Here is a 21,831-nt window from a genome sequence, read left to right on the forward strand (position 1 = left end):
ATATATATATACATATATATATATATATATACACACACACATATATATAGCATAGCATAAAGACTGAAAATGTGGGGATTTCTGTTCAGAGGTATCAAAATCAACCTGCTAGCAACTCTAAAGCTCACTAATTAACTTGTTAAATTGGTTTGTAATACGTTCAAAAACTAAAAGTATAAAATCATAACATTTGCATTTGGTTCTCAGGGCTCACTCGAGAAGAGGACAGAGATGGAGTTAGTAATCAGTGATGAAAATAAGACCAGAAATAACTTTAAAAGAATTTACTTTGCAGCAAATAGCTAAATGAGAACATCAATACCACTGTCTGTCCACTAAACATGAAGCAACAGCCATCAGCCAGTTAGTTTAGCTTAACGTAAAAACTGCAAACGGGGAAACAACTTTCCAGACTCTGTCCAAAACAATATCCACCTACCAGCACCTCTAAACACTCTAGTTATGTCGTATTTATTTGATGTGTAAATGCAAGATGTGAAAAACAACAATTGGCAATTGACAATATTTCTTCGCTGTGACCAGGAAGTAACTGTTCCCAGGCAAGAAATAGGTCCATTACCCAACATAAAACAGTGAATTAACATTTTTACACTTGCAATGTATGAATCAGTGAGCTTTAGAGATGTTGGTATCTACATTTTGTTACCTTTGGACAAATTCTGCAGGCTAGCCGTTTCCTCCAGCAAGGCAGGGTATCTAATATAAAATTACAGAACCAGTCCCAATAAATGTACCCATAAAGTGATACTCATACTAATAGAGTACTTCATTCAATATTCATCATGTGAATGGAAACATATTGCATTAAATTGAAGAAGACTGGGGCAAGAAAAAACACAAAGTATTATTTTTTCTAGATCAGGGTATAAAAGGGATTGGTTGGAGGTATTCTTTGACTGGAGACGTTTCTAGGTACTGGGTTATTTCAATCAATACCTTAAAAGTATTGAGTACCCATACCCAGCCCTGTCTCCCATTTTCTAGTCTTTATGCTAAGCTAAGCTAACCATAGTGTCATTTACCATCAAAAATTAGTGGCATTGAACATCTCATGAAACTCTCCTAAAATGTCAAACCATTACTTCAGGATCAATCTATATTTATCTTGGCTGTAATTTCCATAAGTTTCATGAAGGGTGAATAAACTTTGGGAGCTCTTGATCTTGGTTGAAAAGAGGAGTCATGTGGACTTGACTGTGTGTCTGTATTTGTTTCTGTGTCCACCTCATCTCTGCTGGACTGGATTGGACTTGCAGGAGGCTCAGATTCAGATGCGCGGCTGTAGGGGAACGTCCCACTTGGTACTGAGGGGTTGGACTGCAGGTAGCGGCTGTACTCGACAGGAGTGTACCTCAGTAAACTGGTCTCCAGCCTGCTGGGTGGAGGGTTAGACCTGAACGTCCTTGGTTGGATGGGTGACGTCAAGTAGATGGATGGATGTTCAATAGAAGATGTAGAGGATGGAGATGTTGGTAATGACAGTTGTGTGGGTGATAAAGGTTGTACAGGAGAAAGAGGTTGTGTTGGGGATGAAGGTTGAGTGGGTGATGGAGGTTTCACTGGTGATGGGGGTTGAAGGGGTGGTGGGTGTTGTATGGGATGAAGATGAGTTGATTCAACATCATGCCTTTGTGCTTCACTTCTGCAGATGCACAGCCAGACATCAGAGTGAGAAACCACACCCAAAAAATAACCTGATGCTACTAAATATGTTTCTCCACCTCTGCTTCTTACCTGGGGAGCAGATCACAGCCCACTCCTATCTCCCTGGTTTCCAAAACCTCTCGTGGCCTATTATTCTGTGTGGACATAAAATACTTCAGCTTGTCTTCTAATTCATTATTCTAGGGAAAGGGAAAGAGGAAACAACACTGTCAGGTCAGACACATGCAAGAGACTGAAGTCACTTTACACGTGAAAGTGATTTGACAGGTACAGGAAATCACACAGACATTGCTGAAAGTTCAGGATATCCAGCAGCGCTCAGCAGCAGCCCAGGCGATCATGCAGTAGATTACCACACCACACCAAATCAAAACAGGCAGTAAACACATAACAAAGTATTCGTCTTACCTCACACTCCACTATTGCAATTCTATCCAGAAGCTCTGAGATGAACATATCCTTTTGAGCAACTTGAGCTCGCAGTGATTCAACCTTATATCAAGAAAGAGATTCAAGAAAACAACATTTAATTTAGAACAATTACGACGTGTCCTCAGTCAGATATTTTGTCTGCTCAATTTGTAGCAGAAAGGGGAAAATGTGAAGTAGGGAAAATGTACAGAGCAGGTCTCTGCCACCTGGACTGGAAAGAAAGAGGGGGAAGGGAGAGACAGAAAGAAAATGGAAAGAAAAGATCAATTCAAACCAAACTTAAAGGGGTTGTTCACCCCAAAATCACCATGAAGAAGAAAGCGTGCATATACTCATGGACACCACTAACTTTACATCCTACGCCGTCACAAACGCGAGCCTCTCATCCATGAGTAGATAGTTTGGTAGAAAGAATATAGTTCCTACATGAAACTGCTCACAGCAAGGTTTGTGGATTATATTGAATAACCTGGTCATGATTTCTGTAAAGAAACATGGCTGTAGATTTTTTATTTTTTTCAAATATATATACTTGGTTCTTTGAGCACCGCAAAAGTGCCATCTACTTTCATTATATTCAAGAGATAGCAGACATCTCTACAGCCGCCAAAACTCTGCAACTCACACCAAAACTACATAGATGGATAAATAGCACCACAGGCAAGAGGAAATTCATTAAAAATTATTGATTACAAGTGTACTAACTGAATAACCCTGCTTTCCCGTCACAGACTACATAAGAGGGACCAGTTAAGAAAGACATAAGCTACAGTGAGAGGGTCATTACTGCAAAATAAACCCCAACTGTGTTATGCAGGGTTTATTTTGCAATAATGACTCACTCACTGTGCATTATAATGCTTATTACATGGCTACTCACTAAAAAAACAATAATTAGACAAAATATTATTGCAGAATTTTTTCATGTCTGCTCTGTAATCTATGATCAGAACTGCCTCCATAGCAATAGTCTGCTCTTCATAAAACAGACCTTAGATTGCCAGAATTGGCCAATCAGAATCAAGTATTTAACAAAGCTGTGTAATAAGACTCTAATAATCACTAAATCTTTTATTTTTAGATTCTGAGTATGCATCTTAACCACCAGGCCAACATAATGCCCCACCTTTTATTGACTCAGGGTTTGAAGAAGTTTCATATTCCTTGTGTGCAACTCATCCGTACTCTGGATGCTAAACAAACGTCTATTATTTTATCTGTATCTCATCCACACCCATTATCAAAACGCAGGTAGAACAGAAGACATGAATGCTTGTGAGTTGGACAGCATTTGCACACAGGGAAATAGACTCTCCTCACCTCCTCGATCATTCCTTTGACTTTCCTCTGCTGACAGAACACCATGTCGTTCAAGTGTTTGATCCTCTCTCGCAGATCCACAGTCTCAGCCTGCAGCTCTTTGGACCTAAACGGGACCAGAAAGCAGTTAAATCAACATATAAGTTCCAGGTTGATATTGTTTTATCACTCTTTATTCACATTTTCTATTATCTGCTGATATGCTTCTCTCAACCTCAAACAGAAAATCTCATTAACAAGAGGGATGATAGTTGGTTACAAATTATTAGTACTTGTCAGAAAAGTCTATCTGAACTGTACAAAAAACACTTGCTAAAGAAAGTAGAGTCCATTATATCTGACAGTTCACATCCCCTGCAATTGCCTCAGACAATCATCGGCCAAAACTTACATAAATTCTCCATCATACCCTCTGATCACCACTCAACTCTGTTAGTGCAGGCAGCAGCAGCACATCTCCAACCATGCCTGTTTCTTTCTTCTTTATTTCATTAATATTCTAATTTTTGTACTTATTCTTCCATCTATGCATTTTTATTATGCATGGTTACATATGGTCACTGTTGGGCAGAAACCATGTATGTCCAAAACTTATACTTTCCAGGAAATGAAAAATAAGTGTTTTTAAGCTAACTGAATGCTTGAAACTATTTGAATAGTTCTTTTTTAAATAGTTTTCAACAGTTAAATGTTTGTAAAAACCCACAAACAGACATAAAGGGTGATCAATAGTATTGATTTATGAAGAAGAAAGTCAAAATATGAAGATGCAAGGTTTGCACCCAACAGCGATGATATGTGTGATTTATTTATTTGTTTATTTCTGTCTTGTGAGTCTCACCCTGCACTGTGGCAGAACCAATTGCCCCTCAGGGGACAAATAAAGGCCTTGAACGTCCACAAATATGCAGCCTTGTCAGGTGCTTCTCAGATCAAGGATAAACTTCAGAGCAGGACTGTTCAACTGGCGGCCCGCGGCCTGGATATGGTCCTTTTGAATGAGGCTGTCTACAGATCAGGCTGGCATGTGTGTAGGTATTTATTTACTTTGGCAGCTGCAATAAATAATAAACTGTGTGTTTATTGTGCAACAGAGGCGTTGCTGTGATGAAAGAGTACAGTGTGAAGACACACCACGAGTCATATCATGGCTATTTTTCTGCCAGTTCCTCTTTAGGGCTCAGAGGATTATATCTACAGTCGTTACACTGTTGTTATTTGTAGCCTTTAATTGACAAAGTATTCTATGTAGCTCATGAATCCCCAGTGATTTTTCTGTTCGGCCCGACTGGTCCTCTTTTGAGCATGTGCAAAGTTTTCTACTTGTTCAGCTGATAAAGAACTTGAACTTCTCCAGATCCAACTCCCTGACAACTTAGTACACTCCAACAGCTGATGAAGACTGTATGATACAGTTCAAAGCTCTGAAAAAAGCTATTAATTGGATCTTGAGTTGGGATTGTTTTGTCATACTGGTCCTTTCATACTTTTTGGCTACAGTTGCATCAGTTGTGTCTGTCAGCTCCAACAAGCGGAGACGCTGTTCACATTCCTGCAGCTTCCTCTGGAGTTGACTCTTTTCCTGTAAAAAAAAAAAAAAGTATATATTTTTCATCATGAAGTAAAGTGCAGGTAATTTCATTTATATTATGCTAAAATATGCCTTACCTTTCCCATACAGTCCAGTAGACGCTCCACTTCAATAATCCTCTGGTCCCTCTCTGCAATCTTGGCCTCTGCAATCCTGATGTTTCTCTCTGCTTCCTCCAGTCGCCTGATGTATTCGTCGAGCTGGGCCTGTGTGTGAAGAGAAATACATTTTGGTTTAGCTATTGGACTGCTTTTAGAATTGCTCATCAAATTATCGAGTGTAGTAATTTAATATTTTTTTATTTATGAAAATGTGTCAAAATCATTTGACACATGCTGAGTGATCATCACACAAGGGGATTTGCAATATACCTGTATTGATGGTAACCGTGATATTTTAATATTATTTTACACATGGACGGATTACTGGATGGGCTTACTGGGCACAGGCCCAGGGGTTCAAAGGCTTCAACCTTAAAATGTCCCTCAAATACACACAAACCAACTATAAAGAGACACAAAACAATCACACAAGACACAAAATCACCACAAAGAGATGCAATACAACAACAAAAAAAACAAGCAACCAACACAAAATCACCACAAAGAGACACAGAACAACTACAGAGAGATATTAAATGACCACAAAAACACGCAACAACCACAGAGACACAAAACTATTAAAAAAAACACTAAATGACCACCAAAAGACAAAATCACCACAGAGACACAGAAACTACAAGACGATGCAAACAACTACAGAGAGACACAAGAGACCAAATACCATGAAACAACAACCAAAAGACATAAAAATCACCTGAAAGAGGCACAAAACTATCATAAGGAGACTCTTCGTGTCCACAAAAGAGCCAAAATCACTACAAAAAAGGTGCAAAGTGACTGCAAAGAGACGTAAAGTAACTACAAAAAGAGCCAAAACAACCACAGTCTGTGTGTCTTGCTCCTATAGGGCCTCTTACATATCCGTGCCCGGGGGCCCATTGTCTCATAATCCGTCCATGATAATATTGTGTAAATAATTCAGCACCTCTTAAACATTTGGTATGCTCTAGAAACACTTTTGTTTCTTTCTGTTCATGCTTTGTCTCCCTCACACACACAGACTGGTTACAGACTCTCTCTCCACTTCCACATGGGTAATTTGAGTGTAAATCATTTACCAGAAAAAGAGACAAAATGTCCAATAATAAATCTGACTGATAGCATTTCTTAAAAAATCTCTAGATATTATGATAATATCGTTTTCATGAAAACTTTTGGTCACGATAATCATGTAGTGAAAATCTGATATCATGGCAGCCCTCTATCACACATCTATCCTGTTCTTATGTCACACAGGATTTGGTTTCTACTGACACTGAAACTGCATGTGATGGCGAGAGTAAATGAATAAGGAGTAAAGAATGCAGACCTGTAGGTTTTCAATCTCCTCCCTGTGTTTCCGTTGCTCCTCCTGCAGCTTCTCCTCATACTCCTGCTGTAGCTTTGCTGACAGCTCCTGCAGCGCCTGAGCGTTGGCCTCCCGTGAAGACTCCACCTGGACAATTCACAGCGCAGCAGAAATTAACACTGTGCAAGGCTGATTATTCCATATTGACACGAGAACAGAAGATGCAGATGCAGCTGAGGTGTTTCTGTGCTGCAGTGAGATGATCTGTCATCAAAACACACTGCTTTATCTACTATCTCTCTCACAACTTTTTTAGTTTATTTTGATTATCAGTTGAGTTCTATTTTTACCCTTGATTTTATTGGCAACAGCTGGAATTGAAATTTTCAACCACCACATCATCTAGTCACTTGTGCACATCACAAAAGCAATTTCTTATTCTTTTGAGCAAATTGCAAATGCTTTGGCAGATTCATGCAAATGATTATGTACAATTGTGTTGCCGTTTCCTACATAATCAACTGCTTTCGTGCTGAGCAAAATGTATTACACTGGTTCTGTTGGACAAAAACAGGCGTTGCATAAGTCATTACATGCAAAATGATTGCACCAATTGTCTTAATCTGTCACATATATTTCTTTTAGATTTTTAGATGAATATCTGTTGTGATGTGGATGATAATCTGTAGTCCGACAGACAGGAACATCAGGAGGTGTTATTCCTCATACAGCACTGCATGTACAGTTCTGCCTGAGGGGCAGAATTTCTTATGTTTATGTTTCTTATTTTGTTTTGTTTTTCTTTTGTGCTATGCAGTGCTACAAAGCAGTTGAGTTTTTTTTCTTTTCTGTATCGCAAGAACGTGGTCTATCAACAAACAGCGAAGGTATAAATGTGAATCCTGCCCAATCTCTTGAAATCAATCTCACACACTGTGTAACTTTGTACTGATAACATTAATATATGCAAAACAGAAAAAGTGCAGCCGTGTGCAAATTCAGTTGTGGTTCTAAAAACTATAGCCATAGTTTACATCAGAAAATACTGACAGAGTGGACTAGTCTGTTATATTGACACAAAGACGTCATTCTGATGGCACTGACATGTTTATTGACATAAATATTAACTTTTTAGACAATCACTTTACCTCATTTTTTGGAACAGGCTTAGCATTCTCTAAACTATAAGCACAAGTGTTTGCAACATGTCTGGAAAAGGTAATAACTTCATGCTTCCAAACCGAGTTATTTTGTCAGTGAATGGGTCACTTCCACCAAAATTAAAAGCTGTTTTGTCAACACGAGAGCAGCCCTGCTCATAACATTTAAATAGCAGTCAATCCTGGAAATGTCTCTTATACACAAATTTCTGTTATGTTGTAGTTTTCTCTTGACACTGACTGCTTACTGTACTACAAAAGAATGTCAGTTTAATCTAGCTGAATGCTGTTGTGTATCGCACTGAGCTTTTTAGATTCAACAGCAGTTAAAATTTACTCAGGAACGTCAGTACTGTGCACAATTGTATGTATACAGTAATTTATTTGTGTAACAATGTGTTACATGTACTGTAAACAGAAAATTCACCACTGATCTTTCATGTCAAGTCACATACAGTGTTAACATAAAATTTGCCACAAACTACATCCATGCTCCAAAAATTGCAATAATGATAAAACAAAAAATTGTACTTCTTCACAGTGGACTAGGTACACTACAAGTTTTCATCCTGTCACTCTTGTTGGTCTGGCCAGACATCACATCTGATGTTTTCCCTGATTGTAATTTTCCTAGTTCATTGCTGTCAGCTGTGTGGTCATTTTCCAATTTAGCAGACATCACATGTCATAGATGTTTATGGATTATACATGTACCTCTGACAGACTTTGATACATTAATTTTGCATGTGCTGGCCTGAACATTGAACAAAAGTTTAGAGGTTGTGAAGAATTCGACAGTTTCATTCAGAATCAACTCGTCAGTTCTGATCAGTGAGTCATGTGTAAGTGGTTATTGTGCTCTTATTCTTTTACACATGTGACAAAACATGTACATGTGTTTGAATGAATGAAAAATTAACTTATTGTTTTGACAAAAAAAATCATTGTCATTGAGAAAAGAGCCACAGTGAATGAGAAAAACAACAATTTTATGAAATTGTGGTTATTCTTTGATTTTAATGGAGGGAGGGTGACCATTTGTTGTTTGGTCATTACACAGATTGGAACCGTAGATGACTTCTCAGAACTTTTGAGACAATTTTGATGATTAGTTAAGTTTTATCTTCACCTTTGCTTTGTTTGTTGTCATACCAGCTGAGTGACCAGTATCTCAGTGACTGTACCAGAGTACCTGTGTAATGTTTTGATGTTTATGGCTGCATGAGGGTGTGTGTGACTGTGTGAGTGTGCACACAGAGAGATGTGTGCGCAGGATTACCTGTAGTCTTAAAGTCTGGTTCTCAGCCTGCGCTGCAGCCAGCTCCTTCTCCTTGTCTCTGAGTTTCTCTTGTGTTTTCTCACAGGTGCTCCTCAAACTCTTCACATCCTCCCGCATGTCCACTCTGTTTTGACAGTTCTCCAACAAGGATTTCTGCAAAGAAAACTTCTTTTACTTATCAAGTCAACCTTTTCTGAGACGACAGACAGATGTCAACAGAAGGAGCAGGTGATCACAGGATTGATTTTGTTACCTGCAGGCCGATGTTTGCAGATATGAGGGAGCTGTTCATCTGATCAAAGCTCTCCATGGCTGCTGTCCGGATCCTCACCTCTGACTCCAAACTCCTCCGCTGTGAATTGGCAGCCTGAAGATACACATGATACCTCATTTTCAGATTTATTCGCAGCTTCACAGACTGGAGTTTGATAAGCAGTCACACTGTGTTACATAATTCATTACCCTGATTTCCTGAGAAAGTTTCTGCATTGATTGCTGCATTCCTCCAAACTGCCCATACATCCGCTCTCGCACCTTCTCCAAAGAATCTCTCACCTGAAAACAGATAAACAGAACATACAGATAGTATCTACACAAGAGTCATACGTGCAGGACATGACCTGATCTTAAAACAATGCTGTGTTGGCCTTTACACTCACCTCCCTGATGTACTTCATCTCATCCTGAAGGTGATTGACTGTCCACTCCCGCGCCATCACCTCCTGCTGTCTGTTTGAGGCTGTCCTCTGCACAACGCCGTACACTTTAGGCCCATGATGCTGCAGCGAGGTCTCTGGCGCCCCATTGGTCATGTCTCCGAGGTGCTGAGGGAGACAGGATCGCACCGGTCAGGTTTCTGTGGCCACCCTCCACTCAGGCTGACTTATATACGCCTTCATTGTGTTTGTGTATTCGTGTGCCTGTTGGCGTGCACACATGCACACTTGTGGGGGCATCGCATGTTTCTATGTGTGTGTTAGTATGTGTGGATTCAAACGCCTGCATATGTACAGTTGATCAGGTATTTCCAGCACTGCTGCTGCTGAGCACTGGAAACAAGAGGCTGGGAACGAACGGCTAAAAAAAGTGCAGGGTGTATTGAAGGTGTCACGTTTCTGCAACCCAGTACATGAGCTGCTGCTGCCGTTTGTGCCTATTGTACCTCGAGCGGACAGCCGCCCAATGAAAAGAGATGCACACCAGCAGAGAAGTGCAGCACTTTAAACAATGCAATAACTCAACAACAAAGGGCAGTTATAGTCATGGACATAGATACATTACAGAACTGAGGGTTAGAGATTCAGTTTCTATAAATATTTCAGTACTGTAGTGCAAAAGGCAAATTTTTGCCTGGAAATTATAGAGAAATAATTTCAAGGCTGAAACTAATGCTTATTATCATAAACATGTATACAGTATATCCAGTATATATAGACAGATACATGTGACACATGGAATTTGTTACTGTCATCTACTAGCATCTGTTCATGTTGAATATCCATTATTAATGACATCCTGAGGCTGCATGCACAGAAACCAGTTTTACAGGCGGATGTCAGCAGTGACACACATGCTGAAGCAGTGGCAGTATATATATGTATGTATGTATGTATGTATGTATGTATGTATGTATGTATATGCGTTGTTGTAGTGTCATGCCTATTACTCATATGGTGGATGTGGCTATATACCTGCTGAGGTGACTCCCTGCCAGCTGGTCTCTCTCTTTGGATCAGCCCATTCTTCTTCTTCCAGGTCTCCTTGACATCCTTCTCCTTCTCAGCCTACATGGAAGAAGAAAATATTACAAAATATTGCTTGTCTGGATAATTCACTGAATTCCAGGTGTGAGACCCAGAGTTCAAAAATGTTCAAAATAAGTTGTTATTTTTTGTGCAGACATTCCACAGCACCAGTACCTTCTAATTAGGAAAATTCCTGATGCATTCTGGTCTGTTATTGTTTCTGGTCACACATAACAAAGGTGCTCTCTCAACAAGAGACAATGAAAGCAAACAAAGTCTTGCAAATTTTTGCTATTATTATCTTTTTTTTCTTTGCTTGTTTCTTGCCCTCATTCTTTCTTGATTCAAATACACTGCCTGGCCAAAAAAAAAGTCACACACTCTAATATTTCATTGTCCACCTTACGGCACACATTAGCCATGGCATCGTCATGGATCAATAAGCTTATGCAATGTCACAATTTTTATTCCTATTCAAAGTTATATTAATTTTTTATTAATTAACATCTTGCACTGACGATGAGTCAGCCTGCTGTGTAAAGTCTTCTCCAGGACATCCCAAAGATTCTCAATGAGGTTAAGGTCTGGACTCTGTGTAAAAATTATGTGTCATTCTCCCTGAACCCCTCTTTCACAATTTGATCCAGATGAATCCTGGCATTGTCATCTTAGAATATGCCCATGCAATCAGGGAAGAAAAAAATCTCAACTTGCAACTGAAGCAACCTCTGATCATAACACTGCCCTCACAGGCTTGTACAGTAGGCACTAGGCATGATGGGTGCATCACTTCATCCACCTCTCTTCTTGCCCTGATGCACCCATCACTCTGGATCAGGGTAAATCTGGACCTAAGAAGCTACTCACTGCATCAGTTACGGTTAAATAACTTGTTGCTAGCTGAAAATGGAAGATTCTTATTTTTCTTAATACTGTTATCTCAAGATGACAAGTTATTCATTTTGTTATCTTGAAATACCAAAGCTTGTTCTCTCATAATAAAGGTTTAACTTATCTTCTTCTCAGGCTGATATTCCCAAATAGTTCATCACGAGAAACAACTTCTTTTTTTTTCTCAGGATCACTGGATAATTATGGCAAATCATAGGTGCAGTGATGCCGAAGTGCGCTGAAGCACCGCTCTGCTTCTTTTTTCTCCAAGTGAGGAAATAGAATATCCACATTTTGCATCATCTGTATTTTTTAAGTGCTTGACGATCCAATTATCACCAAAAGAGATGTCATGCAAGAAAAACATAAAACAAATGGGATTATTAAAGTTCTCATACTGGAATTTAACTGATCAGAAAAGTGTGATGCAGACTTGCGGCCACAGTAGAGAGAGCACTAATGTGGACTGACTGCCACATGATATTCTCAACATGATGGAACTATTCATGAAGGCAGTAACATTTGATCATGTGGTCCGTTATATTTTACTAATGTAAACTTGCCACTATAGATACAGTGGTTACGTGGCCCCAAACGAGCCACAGTTTAAGTGTGTGCATGCATTCATGTATGTGTCATACGTGCACCCTGGTATTTAAACAAAATACACCTCTGTGGAGAAGTAAAAAATGAGTGTCTGGTTCATTTGATCACACCTGATTTCAGCCTTCAAGATCACAATCATGACTATTAGGGAGGATTCATAACTGAACAATAAGTAAAGGCATAAATGTGTAGTTTTATTGGTTGCAACTATGTCATTAGAGCAGAAAATCTCATTTTACAGTAGCCAAAGATAGGAGGTTGACTGATTCTTATCTCTCTGCTTCAGCCAGCAGCTCAGATTAGCTCTCAGATTAATCTTATGAAAACAAAAGCTGTTTTTACATAATAAATCATCTTGCCATCTTAATAAATCTGACTTTTGTGTCACGCTGTTGCACAGACGAGGATGTGGACGCGTTTGTTCCAAGCTCCTCCAAAGTCGACTTCGCAACTTAACATAAATCTGTCAAAATAACAGTGAGAGTTTGAAACTATAAATGTTGAAGCATTTTAAGACTGCAATGGTGGTTTCATCTACTAGGAATCAGTTGACAAAATAACACTGCACTGCCTCCTCAGGCACTGTGGCACCAGCAGCACTGACACAGGCAAGCCTGAGGCCTCAGCTACCAACAACATGCTGACTCCGAAAATGCTTTCCAAGGCACCCGACTCGCTCCAGGACTGTCTGTGCAAAGATTGGCTATTGAGCTTGACTCTGTGAGACGCAAGTTGCATCAGTCACGAACCTACCTACGAAGGGGACACTAACTTTACATGATACCCGGCTGAAGCGGCTACAGGAAGCTGCTGGTTTCACTGGTGTCTGTGTCACCCAGCTCCTCGCCACTTTTGGCCAACTTCAAGGTGAGGTGAAGGACCTGTAAGGGAAATGTGGCTCTTGTTTTCTTGAGATATGGGGATAAATCAACCTGTTATCATGAGAAAACAAGCTTTATTTGTTTGAGCTGACGGCTTTACACCGGTTGAGTTTTTAAATACTTTAATTTTGGTTTTGGATCATGTCTACAAGTTCTTTTTTGTGTTTCTGTATGAGCAAAGCATTTTTTTTAATTGTATCATTGCACTAGTGTTGACTTACAGCAATTATTTTGACATCCTGTTTTGGGAAGGAGGAGGGTTTGGCCACCACCAGGGCGTGGAGGCACATTTCTATTAATAACATTAACAAAACTATTGATTAAAAAACTCTGAATTTAGATAGATTTCTGACATCTTTTAAAAGCCTCAGAACATTCAGTCAGGACCTTTAACCCAGAGAAAGAGGCGTCGGCTTGAACTCCTTGCAGAGATAAGAGAGAGGAGGAACCAGAACAAAGATGCCAGTGTTGTCTTGTGGACAGAGAGGAGCCTCACATTTCTCCACCACTTCATCTACAGAAGTGGTGAAGGCTGGCTAATAGGCGGATGTGAATTCCAGCAGATGGGAGGGATGAACAGCCAACATCTTTATGTTTTAACAACACTGCAGCCTCCTTCTCTGAGAACTCAGAATAACAATGCTCTCCAATGTGCAGCTTTCAATTTTACAATGCCAATGCTTGACCACACTGGTGGACGATGTTTACCTGCTTCTTGTAGCTGAAACTGTCATTTTGGTGGGAGGAGCACACAGGGTTTCTTTTGTTTTGTTGCCTTTGAGAAGCAAGTACCTCCTCAAAGATAACACTGACCACCTGGATTATGTAACCATGAAAATTACTCAAAGATTCCCTTTGACATAACATATGACAGTGCATTGTCAATGTGTTGCACACAAACTAACTGCTCTAACATATGAAGCATAGTGAAGAACTCGACTAATTGGATTAGCACCTTATTTATGACAAGTTGTGTTAGAATTTACAACACAAAGACCATCTCATGTAGCTCATTGGGCTGAATCATGTTCACTCTGAGGAGACTGTCAGCCATTGTGGAGATGAAATTTAATAACGTGTAGGCGTAGAAACGTCTATATGTTGCAGCAACTCTGTCTCAGTCTTTTGTGTGTGTCATGGTGCAGACATATTACATCTCATCTAGGCCATCACTGGTTGGATTGTGTCCACGATGTGTCAGGTTGCAGGATACACCCTCTCTAATTTTATGGTGAATAACCGCTTTAAACAGCATTTCAACTGAAAACTGATGTCTCTGGATATTTTTCACAGAGGGTGTTTCACTCATTTCCATCCTCCCTGATTAACTTTGCATTTTCTCTTTACCCCATTTTACTTTTTTCACAAGACAAAACAATACAAGCACAAAAAGATGCCACTGACTGACATTTGACCCTCCCCACAGGTTACATCTAAGACTGCCTGACTGCAAAAAAATGTCTGAACTGAACTCGAAACAAAGATTGAAGAATGTCAGTGGAAACTGAATCGGTTAAAATAAAGACATGGAATCTCTGTGTCGAAATTAATGTAATAAAACTGTTAAATCAAGCCTACTCAACACTGTGTCACTTGTCAGCACTGTGCTATTTGAACTGAATGGTGTTGCAACAACAACAGAGTTATGTGTCACAGCAATTACCGCAGCATCTGCCCACGGAGCTCTGCACTCAGCACTGAATACATAATGAGCAGGTGAGGACACAGAGAGGTGAGTTTATAACCTCTTGAACCTTCATTTGCCCGTCAGTCTCTTCTGAAGTGGCGTCAGAGTTCTGTTTTTCCACACTGTGCTACAGTTTTACATGCAAATTGAATGTCAGTTTGCTTTAGCACTTAAGTGAATTTACACGGGCTTAAAATGAGTGGGTCTGACTCACACCGAACTGGAGATCATTGTTGTCTTGTGCATTACTTTATGCATACTTCTTCACGTAATTCTGCATGATATATTTTGTTTTGGAATGTTTTGGATCATCATCACCACGTCTCATGTTTGTACAATAAATATAAAGCAGTCAGTTAGTTTAGCAAAGACTATAAATAACAAACAGCCTGTCTGGCTCTGTCCAAAGGTTACAGATTCCACCTAAAAGCACCTTTAAAGCTCACTAATCACATAAAACCCCCTGCCGTAAAACTAATTTTTTTTGGCAAATTTTCAGTATATACAGATTAACAGATTAACAGGATACAACATGTCAATAAGTGACGTTTAGAGAAATAATGTAAGTACACAACATCACAAATGTTTGAGAAATATCTGGACACACAATTAGTAAACCAAACAATGAACATAAAACATTATTTTAGACTAAACAATTTCACCATAATAAATACTGAGTTAATCCAAAAGTAACTGAAAGTAATCAAATTATGTTAATTATATTTGATATTGTGAGACATGGATTAGGTTACAGACTACATTTTTTAACATATAATTAGTACAGCTCTATATTGGAATATGGTGATAGAATATGTATCATAATACAGGAGTTACAATTTAATATATTATGATACACAGCGATACTGTAAGTAAGGTGATATATTGCAATTTTTTTCAAGTGTGTGTGGGGGTAAACACAATGGAAATACATTTTTAAAGTAATCCTCCCAACGCTGTCTAGCAAACTGCTGGTTGTAGCTTCATATTTACTGAACAGATGTGAGAGAGGTATTATGTAATCTTCTCATCCAACAGCAGGAAAGTGAATAAGCGAATTTCCTAAAATGTTATTATTCCTTCAAGGCTATTTTATCCTGCTTTCATTTTTTATGTACCATTTTAATTTACTCTGTACATTTCCTTTCATTGTTTTCATTTTTCGCTTCAGGCAGTTTATGTTCTGTAAAACCTGCCCCTCTGCTGCTGTTAATCATCCGTCCAGTCAGAGTGAGCTGCACGGTGACAGGGGCGCAGAGTTTGTGTCCTCACTGAATACACACCGAAGTACACGTCACCACTGACCACATGTGTGTTACTGATGCGTGTGACCAGACTGTCCTCTGTCATAGTTCCAATAGTCACGGTCACACCCTCCCAATGGGAGGCACATTCAGAGATTACGGCGACGTGCTATCAGTGCAGTGTGTGGAGGTGTGGTAGCTGGACGAACACCATGCTCCTTGGCCAAGGTTCATACAAAACATACCACCGTGTTTTTATCTGTGCACAGTTAAGAAGACCAAAATCCCTGTCAGTGCCAACAAAAAGTGGAGTCACACTCAGTTCTCACACACTGTCAAACTGGAATCAGCCTCTGGACGACAAATCCAGAATACAAACAAAGACGGGCAGAGACGCCTACAACAAACACACACACAGCCTGCATCGAATACTCACAGTCATTATTCACACAGTCACAATGTGTACTAACAGACATGGATACTGTACAGAGAGTAATTCTGCTCCTCAATTAGTAAATGCCATCCTTATGAGCTGTGTTTGTTTGGGTACCAGTGTTTCATCTCAGTTTTCAGGTGTCTCACGGAGATATCAGATATATCATCTGTTCAGCACAAGTATTTTAAATATTTTCTATTGTAAGGAACAGATTTACAGTACTCAGCCAGAGCTGAGCTTTGAAGTAAATGCGAAACAGCTGTGTGTGCATTATCACACGCACACACCCTTCTGTCATGATTGTGTAACTGGTCAAGCTTATAAAAAACAGATCAATCTCAGTCACTCCACCAACTTTCTTACAATGTATTCTTATTTTATGGTTCTTATCTTTCTCCTGCATCACTTTTGAGATGAGAGCATTTCACCAACAACAGAAACAGAATCTTGCCGTTACAGAAAGCATTACAAGTCTGCAACATATGCACTGCAACGCTTGAAACCCTTCCCCTGTCATTACTTCTCTTTCAACAATGTGCATCCTAGAAAATTTCCCATGATTATTTTACATCCTGAAAGAGGGATGCATAGCAATAAATATGTGCATTAACATGTTGGGAGACATTCCAGTAAGTTATCTAAGTTTTAAAACTGGAACTGAGACCATTCAGCCCTTTTTCTTAAACAGCACAGAAAAAACATTACAAAAAAGGATATTTAAATTTGTTAATTCTATTATGTGTGGCTGTTTACTTTGATACATAAGAAACCCGTTTTGATCATAATGTAGTAAATCTATTCATCTGTAGCCTGAGGAAGTAATTTTATTCCATTATATTTATTTGATTATTGATAGCATCATTCTTCAGACAAAAATATGTTCTTTATTATAGACAGCATTAAACCCTTAATTAGGCCGTTATTAGACTTAATTAGTGTGTAATTAAGGACATATTTCAACAGAACTGTACTGTAAACTGAAGTGAAATCATATATTTGATACAACCTGTGAACCAGATCTACCAAGCAAAGGCTAAACTTCTACAGGTAGAGGAACACTTTGTCTGTTGTTGACTACACAGACTTATTGTTATGCTGTAGGCAGATAATCTGATTTCATCAGTCTTTGCTCCTCTGCCAGTTGTAAAGAACCAGCCACAGAAGGTGTGTTTCAAATTGCAGATATCTGATTTTGAGACTTTTGTTTACAGTTTACATAAATATTTGTTGAAATACCCCATATGAAAGTCAACTTTTCCTAAAATAAAAGTTTAAGACTGGTAAAGTATTTTCATATTTAATATACCTTCCCATACTTTGTGCATCTCTGTCCAGAAATGCCTTATTACTTTTACATCCCCAAAGTACGTGCCAGTGACTGGCCTCCTGCCACATCGTGTGTGTGCTTTTAATATTTTAAGTCAGACAGAGACACACACACATTCAGCTGGTTTGTTGAACTGGTTTGTTTAATTTAACTCTATTCATTAAACCTCTTACCTATCTAAATAGAGCTGTCAGGAAAGACTTATAGGCAGGATGTTGTGTGGTTAATTGGAGGAATTTCAATGAGGGAGATAATAGGACTTACTGTGTCTGAGTTTGCAGTTTTTGCCTCCTTGTTTCCATTATCCCCTGCATGTAGAGTTAACCTGAGGCGCCTGATACTCCTCTGCAAAAGACAAACAGGCAAAAGGCAAATAAAGCTTCCTCTGCAGGCAAATGATTTTTTGAATTATGTCATCATGAAGAACCACAGAGAGGAGCTGATATTAAAATATGTCTGAAACTGAAGTGACAGACCTCAACAGTCCACCACAAACAGTTTATTTATAGACTATGATGGCAACACAGCAGCAAACTATGTAAATGCAGCGCTAACGGACACATCCGATGTAATATTTACACCACAATGAGTGCTTTGTTTGGTTGTTTAACAAACAAACATTTTACACAATTTGGCATTTTATTTTAAGACATTACTCCAAAACATCCCTACAGTGGTCTCACAAACCCATATCATGCTACTTTACTACAAAATAAGAGGTTCTTTCTTCTTTAGAAAACAATGGGAAAAACTTTAAAGGCCAGTTTAGTACAAAGGCCTGTTTTATTACAGAGCTGTTCAAATAAACATGACAGTCCTGCTGCCGCCTGCTGCTGCACACTGAGCTCCCATTACATGCTCTCTTGTAAGTGAACACATCCTATAACAAACATCAACTTTCAGATGGTCAGGGGACAGAAAATGTGAGCTGGGACCAGGAAAATTTATCTCACTGACAAGAAACAGACAAGAATCAAGTGGCTACAGAGTTAAATGTAACAAGGGACAAACAGCAGAGGGAGGGGAACAAAACACAGGAGTGTTTGAAGAAAACAGAGCAGAAAAGGGGGGAGACAGAGGGAGAGTTTCAGAGTCCTTACTGGTCTGGGACTTCTTACCTCACTTAAAGACTCTGGAGAGTCCTCTGTTGTGGTGGTGGTGGTGGAAACAGTTCGTCCTGAGCCGTAGCGAAGCATGTCTCCTGTTCTGTCCACTCCTCGCTTCTCTTCCTCTCCCTCTCTGGACCTCCTCCCACCCTTCCTCTCACTCTCCTTCCTGAGTTCTGCTCAAACTCTCAGAGCGACCATCTGCCCTCGGCCCCAGCCAGAGGAGAAGAGGAGGGGAAATTCCACTCTGTCACGTCTGCTGCTGCTGCTGCTGGTGGTGGTGGTGGTGGGAGTCCACAGGGGCCCCTGAGGTTCCCTCTCTCAGTCAGTGAAATGATCAGGTGCAATCCACTCACAGACTCAGCAGCACAAACACAGCTATGTCATTGTTTTAATTCCGGACAGACTGCTCCTAAATCCACCTGGCTGACAGGCTTGTCAGTCACTCAGAAACCTCCCTGCCTCCGAGTGCGTGTGTGTGTGTGTGTGTGTGTGTGTGTGTGTGTGAGTTCCCATCAGACCTGTCGGGCCACATTTCAGCTGCCTCCCTGGACTGTGCCTCTTACCCTGAGAGCAGGACTTTCAGAGGGCGGGTCCTCTCACTGGGGTTGGGACAGGTGGAGCACTTCTTATCTACGGGAGTGGCTAAAAGGAGGAGCTGCAGGTTTTTACTGTTAACTTCGCAGCTGAGGAGTTTGACAGTTTCTTCCTGTTGTGGTTTAACATGCAAATACTTTTTACACTTGATAAAACTCTAAAAAGTACACATTTTATATACACATATATTCACAAATATGATTTAAAGGAAAAACTGTACATTAAAATATTCTTTCTGAAAATATTAAATAAAATAGTGCCTTTAACTTAATTTACACTTGTCTTTTAATTTTACAGACTTACACTGTTTCCAGTACTTTTTGCTCTCATACGTGTTTCATTCTATAATATTTACTTACTTTTTTCTAAGTAAGTTGCACCTTTACATGGTTGTATTCTTTTAGTAACTTTTCCCAAGTTAATTGGTTTCTTTTTTTTCTTTTCAAAGTAAACTTAACTTGTTAGAATTTACTCTTTGTCAGAATGGTTTATTTGTTCAGTATTATTTCTAACATGTCTTGTTACTCTGGTTTCTGGCCATCTTTTCTAAATGATGTTATCCTGTAAGCCGGTTTGGGCTGGGCATATTATTTGTGCTTTAAATTCTAATCAGACGATATATTTCTACTACATAATATTGGTCCAGTTTTTCTCAGCAATAAAACTGTTTTCTTCTTTCATCAAAAGTTTGATTAACCACTGTGCAGTGGTGGAAAATAACTAAGTACATATACTCAATTACTGTACCTAAAAAGTTAGTATGTCCATTTTTTATCCTTCTTTGTTCTTCATTTCCACTATATTTCAGAGGGAAATTGCTCTTACACACAAAACACATTATTATCTAATAACATATCATGTATCATTACAGATTATTACATGGCTTTGTTTAATACTTGATTCTGATTGGTCAGTTGTGGCAATCTAAGGTCTGTTTTATCTGACAAGGAAACTAAATAAAGATTTTAGTTTCTGAATAACAGCGTTGCTATGGACACAATTCTGATCTGATCATGGTTACTTATGTGATAAGCGGGATAATGTACAGTGTGCAGGATATCATTGTGAAAATAAACACAGTTTCTACTTTGCGTTGTCCTGCATCACCCTGTCTAGGTTTATTTCACAATAATTACCTGTTTACTGTTTGTTAGCTATTACTTAAACTACACAACACTATATGAAGATAAAATGAGCTCTGACCAATTTAAGTGTTGCCTAATACATCATTGATTATGGTTCAGTTTAGGGGTATCGACATATGCTGGTATTCATGATAACCACAATAAACAAAGTTAAGGATGAATTTGACTGATAGCATTATTTTTTTTATAGATACTGCAAAAATATTGTCATCATGAATTATTTTAACCGAGACAAAAGTATAATGAAAATCTGATATTGTGCCCTGATCCAGTTCTAATATAATATGAAACTGATACTGTTGATCATTCTGCCCAATAACTGATTTTACTTTTGAGACTTGACTTTATTAATACTTCTTTTTCTTAAGTCACATTTTTGAATACAAGATACACGATTTTTATAGCAGGGTGTTATTACTTTGTGTGACAATGAAAACTTCTTATTCCACTTAAATAAAGTCAGACGTTTCTAGTGAAGGTGCGGGAGGTGTCTTGTAATACAGTTGTTGCTTTGGTCAATAAATTATTGATACTGTTGATAGCGGATAGTGATGAAAAGGAAGACAACACTGCAAACATTATTTTTTAATGTTATTGCCTCACAACCATGACTTAGTTAAACGTGATGAATTAATGCTCATCGGTTTCCTCATGCTGTCCAGTATTTCTAAGAACAGACAGACAATCATAGTGACAGGAAGATCACATTCCTCGTATGAATGGCCTGCAGTCACTCCCTCTTAATAGAAACTAGGCACACAGAAGAATGGAGAATCAAGTTTAAAGGTTGAAGTTGCCAAGCAAGCTGTACATTATCGTTCAACAAAGGTTCACTATGAGTTTATGTCCAAATATGTCAGTAAATACATAGGGAAACAGTCTCAGAACAGTATAAGAGGTATTTCTGCAGGCTGGAGAAATTAATCAGTAACCAGACATCAAACAAAATGTTTCTTTACTTCTGCAATCAGTGATCCTGCAGTCACTCAGCCAGGCCTCTGTCCACATCCAGTGTCACGTGGAAATCCATGTGGAAATCCTCTCCCCTAAACATATCACACTCACTTCCTGAGGGGCTCTCTCATGGTTTTAGAAGCAGATCTTAATTCAGTTCAAGAGCGATTAGATATGGAGGACCGAAAAATAACAATTGTTGACTTTTACATTTGCTCTACTTCATACTTACTTTACTCAGTGGTGGAAGAAGTATTCAGATCCTTCACTTAAGTGAAAGTACTAATACCTCACTGTAAAAATACTCTGTTGCAAGTAAAAGTCATGCATTGAGCTA

At 39.0% G+C, this 21,831-nt stretch overlaps 1 protein-coding gene across 2 annotated transcripts; it reads right to left on the reverse strand.

Moving 5' to 3' along the window:
• Positions 1–931: 931 nt before the first annotated feature.
• Positions 932–19,348, reverse strand: myzap (myocardial zonula adherens protein). 2 transcript variants are annotated; one of them, XM_084717809.1, is made up of 14 exons: positions 18,811–19,348; positions 17,957–18,037; positions 10,570–10,662; positions 9,538–9,702; positions 9,341–9,433; positions 9,132–9,245; positions 8,879–9,031; positions 6,461–6,586; positions 5,107–5,235; positions 4,926–5,020; positions 3,439–3,544; positions 2,095–2,178; positions 1,756–1,820; positions 932–1,663 (listed from the first exon to the last, which is right to left on the reverse strand). In XM_084717809.1, the coding sequence occupies exons 1-14, from the start codon at positions 18,886–18,888 to the stop codon at positions 1,111–1,113; spliced, it is 1,935 nt and encodes a 644-aa protein (XP_084573935.1). In that variant the 5' UTR covers positions 18,889–19,348; the 3' UTR covers positions 932–1,110. The 2 variants fall into 2 exon arrangements, with proteins under 2 accessions (XP_084573935.1, XP_084573926.1); XM_084717800.1 differs by having other exon boundaries at positions 1,756–1,865; positions 18,811–19,347.
• Between the last annotated feature and the right edge of the window lie 2,483 nt (positions 19,349–21,831).

The sequence above is a fragment of the Lutjanus erythropterus genome, chromosome 1 (genome assembly GCF_056507025.1).
Source record: "Lutjanus erythropterus isolate fLutEry1 chromosome 1, fLutEry1.hap2, whole genome shotgun sequence".
NCBI classification, from domain to species: domain Eukaryota; kingdom Metazoa; phylum Chordata; class Actinopteri; order Lutjaniformes; family Lutjanidae; genus Lutjanus; species Lutjanus erythropterus.